The 10,268-nt window shown below is 46.5% G+C and overlaps 1 protein-coding gene across 7 annotated transcripts in view; it reads left to right on the forward strand.

Annotated features, from left to right (window-relative positions):
* Positions 1-10,268, forward strand: part of Prr5l (proline rich 5 like) — a 93,075-nt gene that overhangs the window by 57,262 nt on the left and 25,545 nt on the right. For 6 of the 7 annotated variants that reach the window (XM_029555701.1, XM_017803001.2, XM_029555704.1 and 3 more), the window contains 2 exons: positions 1,238-1,295; positions 6,212-6,303. In XM_029555701.1, the coding sequence (XP_029411561.1) occupies positions 1,238-1,295; positions 6,212-6,303 (150 nt within the window). The remainder of the gene's footprint in view (positions 1-1,237; positions 1,296-6,211; positions 6,304-10,268) is intronic. The other variant, XM_029555702.1, reaches the window with a different exon arrangement.

Below are 10,268 nucleotides of genomic sequence, written 5' to 3' on the forward strand. Positions count from 1 at the left end.
GTGGGACCGGAACCTGTGTGGTACCCACATGATGTTCTCAGCATCACTGTATTAGGCTCTTGGGGTTTTACAAAGGAGTGCACTGGGGTTTTGATTTTGGTTTGGGTTTTTTAAAAAAATATTTTATTTATTATTTTCATTTCATGTGATGCGTGTATTGCCTGCATGTAGGCAAAGTGTACTCGTGTCGTGCAGTGCCCATGGAGGACAGAAGAGGCTGTTGGATCCCCTGGAACTGGAGTTACGGACAGTTGTTAGCTGCCATGCGGGTGCTGGGATTCGAACCTGGGTCTTCTGCAAGAACAGTCAGTGTTCTTAACCGCTGAGCCATCTCTCCAGCCCCTGATTTTGGTTTTTTGTAAGCACACACCACCTCTGCCTCTACCTCTCTGACTAGTGAGCCCAGGCCTTTGGTAATCTGATGAGGGAGGTGTAGAAAGGCATTAGGCTATCACTGATCTCAGAGTTTCTGTGGCTCACCCAGGGGTGGTTCCAGGTCTTAGGGACCAGCTGTAGCCCTTTGGGGGAAGAATGGGGATTCCTGGTAGGAAGGTTGCAGAGTAGAAGAGGAACAGCATAACTTCTGGAACCAGGAAAAGCAGCTCTGTCTCCCACGGGCCTGTGTCTTCTCTGCTGCCCTCAGTAGGTGAGGACAATTCCCACGGACAGGGCTGAAGTAAATGTGATGAAGGATTCAGTCTCTGATAGATGCAGGACACCCACTTATTGCTAGTCATAACCAGACTTAGCCTGATTCTCCACAACTCTCCCTCCACTGATGGACACATACATAATCACTGTCACTGAAGAGTTTGCATGTGGTCTTTTTCATGTGAGTGTGAGAAACCTCTAATTTATTCTTAAAAGAAAAAAAGTCTTTCTCCTCCTAATCCCCCATTCTTCCAGGCTCCCTTCATGGGTTTAGATCATGAAGGGCCTCAGAGATGCTGGGAGTTGACAGAGAATAGGGCTGAGCCCCTTTCGTGTCTCTTCTAGTTTGAGAGGCAGAGGTGGCAGCTGCATTTGACTTCCTGGCTTAGTGCCTTTTGGCTGTGGGGTGTCTCATGGTCTTTCCCTGAGGCCCTGACCTTCCACGAGGACAAAAGGCTTCTTAAACTTGGAGGCCTGAGTAGCGCCCAGGCCTGGAACTCTGCACTTGAAAGTTGGTATCGGAGGAGGGCTGGTCACTCCTGCTCGGAGTCACCCAACTCTTGTGCTCTTTGTTCTCTTTTGGCAGAACCAGCTTCTTGCAAAAGGACTGTTCTTTGTGGAGGAGAAGATCAAGCTGTGTGAAGGCAAGTACGAGGAACTGCAGTATGGGGCTGTGACTCAGCCTTTGATGTTTGGACAGCTGAGATGCTTCTGTCCAAAAGCAGCAGGCTCCGAGCGAGTGAGTCACCCTGTCTGCCTGCCTCTTCCTGTACTCTGTGGCACTTCCATTTGAACCAGCTTCCCCTGACACTGCAAGGCAGACTGTGTTTGGAAGGTTGGAGTGAAATGGGGGTGGGGTTGATGTCATGGAGACCTTGGTAAGGGATTTTCACAGATGTATCCTAGTGTTCTCCTTTGGAGAGGTACAGTCAGCCACTGTACTCCAGATTCTCTTGTGCTGTTCTCTCTGGTCTGCCCTAAGTGGCTTCCCATCCACCTTTACAATGTATTTCTTGGAGTCACAGTTTATCCCCTATTTTGGGGATAAACAGGCTCAATGAGGTGTGATCTGACAGATGAAGAAGGATTTCCTGGTCTGTGCTGTGGTTTTAGAATCTAACTGACAGGGTGGAAAGGAGCTAATCAGAGATGGGAGATGGTCCCAAAGGCAAGAATGGGTCAACCCCTTCAATTCCACCAAGGGCTACTGACCTGGGACCTGATCTTAGCCTGTCCCCTAGATCTTAGGTGACTTTTGACAAGTTACTAGTTTCTTGAGTGTCATTTTTGTTGTTCTTTAAAGATAGGGTCTCGTGACTGGGGAGATGGCTCAGTGGTTAAGATCACTGGCTGCTCTTGCAGAGGACCCAGGTTCAATTCTCAGCACCCACATGGCAGCTAACAACAGTCAGTAACTCCAGTTCCAGGGGATCCGACACCCTCTTCTGACCTCCATGGGCATTGTACAACATGGATGCACTTACATGCATGCAGTCAATATACTCATATACATAAAATAAAAATAATAAAAAAAAGATAGGGCCCCGTATATCCCAGGCTGACCTGAGATGCGATATGTAGCAGAAGATGATCTAGAACTTCTGAATTGCTTGCTTCCACCTCGGGAGGCTTTGTACATGCTCGACAAGCACTTTGGCAACTGAGCTGCAGCCCTAGCTCCAAGACTCATTTTTTTATTATTTTAAAAAATATTTTCTTTATTATTTTTATTTTATATGTATGAATGTATTACCTGCCTGTATGTAAGTACAACCATGTCGTGCAGTGCCTGAGGAGGTCAGAAAAGGGTATCAGATCCCCTGGAACTGGAGTTACAGATGGTTGTTAGCCACTGGTGTGTGTGCTGGGAATTAAACCTGGGTCTACCAAGGCTGGAAAGCTCCAGTGCTTGGATGCAGTGAGTGCCCTCTAAACCTTTAGAAGGAAACCCGTCTGAGGCTCCTTGAACCTGTCACTGTTTTTCTCTAGACTATGTTTAGGTTGTCATTTTTTCCCAACTCTGCAAACTAAACTCAGAAGTTGGAGATAGATGGGAGCACCAAAGAGCATCCAAGATTCTGTGCCCATGCCACAAAGCATGGCCAGGGACGCAGTTAGGCCTTCCCTTGAGGTCTCCTAGTCGCAGGGTTGTAGTGTTGGGGCCCTTTCTACACAGGAATAGATGTGGGTGTGGCGGGGCTTTTAAGAGACTCCCATTTTCAAAGAGAATATCTTCAGTGTTAGAACTTTAAGAAAGATTTTGCTTGGTTGAAGGATTCTTGTGCTGTAAAAATAAAGTTTAGAAACAATCAATGTGCTCTATTGCTGAGCAAAGCTCCCTTGACAGCGTTTCTGTGTTCTTGCTGTGTTCTTCTGTATTCTGTTGTACTTGCATGTTTCTGTGTTCAGTGCTACTTGATGGTGGCTGGTGCACAGGGGAAAGGGTGTTGCTCTCAGTCTCTGACAGCTGTACTGACCTAGCCTTTCAGGATGTTCCTGATGGCTGCCTGTATTTTTCTGGTGATCTAAACTCCTGTGGTACACCAGAGGACAGATTTGATAAGACAGACACCTAGACGATTCCATTCAAACCACCTTCATTTTTGCAGGGGGCTAATTCCTTAACTTGTGGACTGTTTTTGGATGTGAAGTCACTGTTGCCGTTAACTCTTTCTTCCCCATAGCCTGCTCTGTGTCTGGTGTTCTCACATAGCACTTTCCAGAACCTCCTTTCCTCCCTGATATTTGTAGCCAGCAGTCTGATGGAGCTTCACAGGAGACACCTCATGGCTCCTGGGTTGAAGGACTGCCTTGTGCACTCCACCTGGCACAGAAACAGACAGTCTTGCCTGAAGGGTTCTCTCTCCTGTCCTAGGTTCCAAGGGCCTCTGCTGGTCTTTTGTAGGCAGATATGGGCCATCAACAAAGCAACTAATAGGGTTCAGTTGGATTTAGGACAGGATGACCTAGAGTTTCAGGGTAGACCCTTTGACTCCTCACCCCCTCTCTGTAGCTATGGAGCATTGCCTGTATTTGAAAGAGGGTGCTCTGTGGCTGCTGATCCAATCAAATGCTAAGCAGTCATAATGGAAGCAAGGTCCTTTGCTGGGGGCCCTAGAAAACCGTCCTCAGATTATAGGCCCTTATGGGGCTCCTAAATTGGAAGTGGGGACAGATATGAATCAAAGCATCCTATATTAATGTGTGTGTGTGTGTGTGTGTGTGTGTGTGTGTGTGTGTGTGTGTATGTGTGTATTTCTGTAACCAGGATGAGTTCTTCCCACGGGGTGGGAGGGCTTGACTAACTGAGGGGAAGTTCCTGTAAGAATGAATTCTGAACTAAAACTAGGAGGGTTAACATGTAGGCTAGGCAGAGAGGGAGGGAAAGAGCAGTCTGAGCAGAAGCTTGGTGAGTGTGAAGGGCTGAGATAGAATCTGAATAGCCACAGCCCAAACCGAAGGAAATCCCATGCAGGGTGAAGACATAGGAGGTGATAGATTCTCTTGGTTGTATAGGCAACACTATGGAAGTTTCCTTTATCCCAAGAGAAAAAGGAAAATGTTCTTACTAACCAGGATGTCCTACCCTCTCTACTGTCTCCTATTTGGGTCACATTGTGCCTCCCGCCTCTTACCAGAACTGGTATCCACAAATACCTACATGCTTGGTACTTGCCATTCATTCCGATGAAGGGTTTTACATATTGGTTTATTAATGTGTCTGGCTTGGTGCTGTGCACCAGAAATGTACTGGCGAGAAGGACAGACCCAGCCCCCATCACTCAGGTTCTAAGACACAAGGATGGAAACCAGTAGTTCCAGCAAAGTGTGATAGTGCTCTGCCAGGGAAGGTGGAGGGCAGCATGGGTTTGTATCCACCCTGACCTACTAGCAACTAGCTGTTTTGTTTCTTGCTTTCTCCCCAGGCACTATTTCTGTTGTTCATTACATTAATAGGTGGAAGAAACTAAATGCATGTTTCAAGATTTGTTCCATGGAGCTAGCAGTGTTCTGCCAAATATGTCTCTTGGTGTCTAGTCTTGGTTGACCCAATTTCTCTGCCCAGGATGAGCAGACAGTAGACCATCAGCTCTGCCATATAGGTCATTAAGCAGCTGCCACCACAACCGGTCTCTCTACTTTCACAGTCCTTTGGTGGCATGGGGTGACCTGTGTCCTCTAGCCTGTGGGTGGCACTTGGCTTTCTGGTGCTAGGAATGAGCAGCATAGTCAAGAAGTGGCCTCTGCAGTGGCCCTCCAGTTACGGAGGCAGTGGGCAGAGGTGACACTCTACTTCTGACAGCTCACACCCAGAATCGGGCCATGGCATTAGTGACTGAGCAAACAGCAGTTTAGACCTGCACAAACCATCTTCAGGGAACAGGTAGGTAAAGAGCATGGTGTTGGGATCCCACTTCTCCTTTGAGCTGTGTGATAACTGGCCTGGTTACTTGGTTTCTCTGAGCCTGGAAGATGGGGTAACAGGGTCTACTCATATCTTATTGATCAATAGTTTAGCACAGTGCCTGATAATGCTGTAAACAGTCATGGGACAATAATTATCCCACATGATTTAAAATCTTCACTTCCGTTTTCTGGGTTGGGGGATAGAAAGGCACACTGAGTGTTTTCAGTTGGGTCTGCCCACCTGAATTTTGCTATAGCAAAATACCTGAGGTCACTTTATAAATTAGAAGTTGATTTGGATCACAGTTTTGGAGACTCAGTGTCCAAAACCTGGTTTGGCCTCTGGTGGGATCTGCATGATAGATGGCATTATGGTGATAGGCATGTGTGGAAGAGACTAACATGGAAGGACAGGAAGCCAGAGAGGAAGCCAGAAGCAAGCTCACTCTTACAACTACCCTCTCCAAAGGGGATTCACTCCGCAATCTTGGCATTAATCTGATGAAAGGCCAGGACCCCCAGTAACCTAACATCACATTAGGCGGCACCTCTTAAAGGGTTCTGTCCCACCATCACTTTTTCTTTTCCTTTCTCTTTTGGTTTTGTGAGACAAGAGTTGGCTATATAGCACAAACTGGCCTGTAACTCACTATATATCCCAGGTTGACCTCAAATTCATGATCTTGCCTCCACTTTCTAAGCACTGGGATTACAAGTGTGTACCTTCATGCCCAGCTGATCATCTCTTAATACCACCACACTGGAGACAGAGCTTCCATCACATGAATCCTTGGGAGACATTCCACATCCAGCCCTAGCACCACCTCATCCTACACTGACCTCAGTTACACTTTGGTTCAAAATGTCTCTCCCCTCTCACTCCCCAAATGTTCCTCACATTCAAGGTCTTACTAGTGAAGTGGGAATTTCAGTCACAGTGTGCATCCTATGAGGTCAATCTATTTCTGAGAATTTTGGGGGATGAAGACCCTGTAGCATCCTGACAGTGCTATCTGGATGTCAACAGCTCTTAGCTACAACTCCCCTAGTACATGTGACTTCACATTTGGGAAGGAACTGTCCTATGGTCTGTCCTATGAGTAATGACATGTTCTCTTTCTCTCTCCCCTCCCATCTTTTCATCCTTGTGTAGGTGACAGTCGCATTGAGGTTCTAGCTGAAGTCTGGGACCACTTCTTCACCGAGACCCTTCCCACCCTGCAGGCAATATTTTATCCAGTTCAGGTCAGTGTCACTGGGACACAGCAGTCTGTCTCCTCTGCCTCCTGCTGAGTGGGGAGCAGCCTGAAGATGAGGTACTCCAATTGGGAAGTACCTTGGAGGTTGTCTGAGGACTCTCTGGGTCTATATTTAGTCCCTAACTTAAAGCGAAGAAAAGATCCCACATAACTAGCAATTTGTAGGCTCTTGCTACCCTCTTGGTTTTGAGGATGTTTTTACGTTACTGGAGTGGCTTATTTTCTTTTCTTTTCTGACATACAGAAAACTGGGAAGGGAGGCTTTTCATTTTCCTTCTCTTTCTCACCCCACCTCTCTCTTCCCCACTTTTTTTCTTTAAAATGCAATTAAAAAATATTCCTAGTGCATATTAATCAGATGAAATTGTGGGTTTGATGACGACAGTTTCACATATGCATCTAATGCACTTTGACCGCATTCACCAGCTCCCCTTTACCCTCTGCTACCCTCTGCTTCCTCCCCATCCCACTGGTCCTCTTGAAACATATTTTTTAAGCAAATTGCTGTTGCCCTGGAGTCATGGGAAAGGATAATGTTCCTTGCCCTCCTTAAGGAACTCTCATCCAAGCAGTTACATGATGTCATAGGAATAGGCAGGAAATAGGCAGACTTGAGTTCGAGAGTGTGGGTTTGACCAGAGTTGTTTAACATTGTGCACAGCACCATTCCGAAATTCCTATAAAATGTAGGATTTAGAACTACGAGATGAGTCAGCAGTTAAGCGCTTGTGCTGCTTTAATAGTGGACCTGAGTTTAGTTCCCAGTATCCATGTTGGGCATCTCACAACTGCCTGTAACTCAAGCTCCAGGGTATCCAATGCCCTCTTCTGGATCTGTAGGCACCTGTATTCATGAACATATACTCATATACAGACATATGCATGTATACATAATTTTAAAAAATAGTTGGGTGTGGTGGTGCATGCCTTTAATCTCAGCACTCAGGAGGCAAACGTGGATGGATCTCTGTGAGATCAAGGCCAGCCTGGTCTACATAGTGAGGTTCAGGTCAGCTGGGGCTACAGGGAGATTCTATCTCAAAGAAACAATAATTAATAATAATAATAAATCATATTTTTTAAAATCTGGAACTTAGGGACTGGGAAGGTGCTCAGTCATAAAGAGCTTACCATGTAACCATGAGGCTTTTCATTCAGATCGCCAGCACCTGTGTAAAAGCCAAGTGTAGCAGCACATCTGTAACCCCAGTAGTTGGGGAGAGACAAGCAGATCCCAGGGGCTTGTTGACCAGTCAGTCTAATTGAATTTGTGAGCTCTCGATTCACTAAGAGGCCCTGCCTCAAAAAATAAAATAAGGTGGAAGCACTTGAGGAAGATACCTGACGTTGCCCGCTGGCCTCTACACATGTGGGTCTAGAGTAAAGGAGGGTGTCCTGTGTTTCATGTTTCTGTGGCCCCAGCTCCTTCTATGCTTGCCTTGGTTTCCTTCCCCTCCTGCAGCGGCCACGTCAGAGCATCCAACAGCTATTCCTCTCCCAAGTCCCCAAGTCGCTCTCACATACCTACAGCGTGCTCACATTCCTTTCCTCCTGTGAGGTTGAGGCTTTTGCTTTGTCGGCTTTGTCAAAGTGTGGATGTAATAGCAGACTAGAAACAGAGCCACCAGCAATGGTTGGAATTTCCTCATTCCAAAGAGAAGGCCCCGTGGGGGATTGTTTGGTCTAAATGGTGTTTTAAAGGAAAATAAGATTGTTTCAAATCCATATCCAATATTTAAAACTGAGAAGGCTGTGCTCAGTGACATCACTTCCCACTGCAGACCCGTCTTTCACATTGCTAGCCTGAAGCCCGCTTCTCTAATCCATCCTCATTCTGAGCCTGTGCTGATGAGGACAGTGCAGCATCTGCTCCCACAGATATCTGCCTCCTTTCTGAAGGTGTTACTCATATGCCATTTGTGGGTCCTCAGAAAGACAGACCTGAGGGTAGGGCCCACTGATTCGGCAAATAAAAATACCAGGTGCAAATTGCATATAAACAACAAAGAATGCATTCTTTGAAAAACATTTGTATGAAAACCAAAATTAGCATCCTACCTATGTTTTTAAGATTTATTTTTACTGTATGTATATGAATGTTTTGCCTACATATATATATGTGCACTACATGCTTGTAGTGCCACGGAGTCCAGAAAAGCATGTTAGATCCCCTGGAACTGGAGTTACAGACGGTTGTTAGCCCCCATTTTGGTGCTGGGATTCAAACCCAGGTCCCCTAGAAGAGCAGCAAGTACGCTTAACTGCTAAGCCAACTCTCCAACCTCTGGCATCCTGTGTTTTATCTACTTAATCCTACAGAAAGGGATGTGCAGATCAGGATCATTTGAGTAGGGACTGCCAGGGTGCCCTGTGGGGAGTGTGGCTCTGGGTAGATGTGGCTCCAGTGCAGTCAAGGGTGGGCAGTGAGAGACCCTTTGAAGTTCAGATCCAGTCATACAGATCTAAGAATGTTACTGTTCTGATTCTCTTTTGTTTTTTGGTCTTTTTGAGACAGGGTCTCTCTGTAGCCCCAGCTGTCCTGGAACTCACTATATAGACCAGGCTGGCCTTGAACTCACAGAGATCCGTCTGCCTCTGCCTCCCGGGTGTGTTCTGATTCTCTTAAAGAGTTATAGGATCCCGCAACAATTAGTATGACTCAGTTTAGTCTTCTCATCCTCAGGCAACCAACTGGAATTTTGTTTGGTTCCATTCTGTGAACTGCCCATAGCCTCCATCTGGCCGGTAGCTCTCTTCTGCCCTCCAAGTACAGTGGCATCTGCCTGTGCAGACCCATTTTATTTTGCTGATTGGGAGGTGTGGTATAATTTCAAAGCATAATATTCAGAAGTGGGGAAGATGGATGGCTGGTGGGTATCAAGGTAGAGGGTACTCAAAGTGGCCAACCTGCCTCCTTCCCCAACTTCATTCTCTGTTGACCTAAGTCCACATGTGAGTGGCTTCATGGGACCAAGTCCTTTCAGCACTTACTCTCTTTTGCGTTTAGCCCAAAGAAACCAGACAGTATCTTGAGTGACATAGAGACGTTTTTTCTGTTTTGAGGACAGAGGTTGTAAGGTGGTAGACTTGCTTTGGTTGTAGGCATTTTGTTTGTTTATCTAGCCTAAAATAAGATTGGAGAAGGCCATTCTGCATGAATAGGAATCCTTTTTCTGATTCACTGTGAAGGAAGAGATGACAGAGTCTGGTGACAAGCTGATTGCCCTGAATGGTCATCTCAGGAAGCAGTGTCTGCTTTGTTTCTGTTTAAACCTGGACACCCTAGCCCCCACATGAATGTGTTTCCTGATAGCATAGGAAGCCAGATTTTCACATGGAAAAGGGCTTTGTGTCTTTTGTGACCAGAGACATTCTCAAAGTCAAGCACCGTTGCAGGTGGCATTGAGGACATGGCTAATTCTATGTAATTGGTGGTCTCATTGCTGTCCTGGTTCTGCTTTGGCTCACCTTTCCATGCAGGAAGTTCCCAGTACTGACATCTCATGGCCCTCTGGTCATTTATTAAACAGGTTTCTCTCCTGAGTGTGTCATGCTTAACTTGGGGCTTGGAAGGCCCAAAGGAAGTCCTTCACGTTCTCCAGGCAAGTGCTGTGACCCTCCTGCCCAGACCACATCCACATGACTGCAGGCATTTCATGTGAAAGGGCAATTGTTATGGAACATTCTGGAAAGGAAATGGGTGAGGCAGGCAGCACCAAAGGTGGAACAGGCTGATTCAGGGCACTGGCTGGCCTGGTCAAATCTTTGGGTTGGTACTTGCCATCTTGAAAATCTCAGGAGTACTGGGCGTGGTGGCGCATACCTTTAATCCCAGCACTTGGGAGACAGAGGCAGGCAGATCTGTGTGAATTCAAGGCCAACCTGGTCTACATAGTGAGTTCCAGGCCAGCTAGGGCTGCTGAGAGACCCTGTCTCAAAAAGACAGAAAAA

The sequence above is a fragment of the Nannospalax galili genome, unplaced genomic scaffold (genome assembly GCF_000622305.1).
Source record: "Nannospalax galili isolate Female #2095 unplaced genomic scaffold, S.galili_v1.0 scaffold126, whole genome shotgun sequence".
NCBI lineage: Eukaryota > Metazoa > Chordata > Mammalia > Rodentia > Spalacidae > Nannospalax > Nannospalax galili.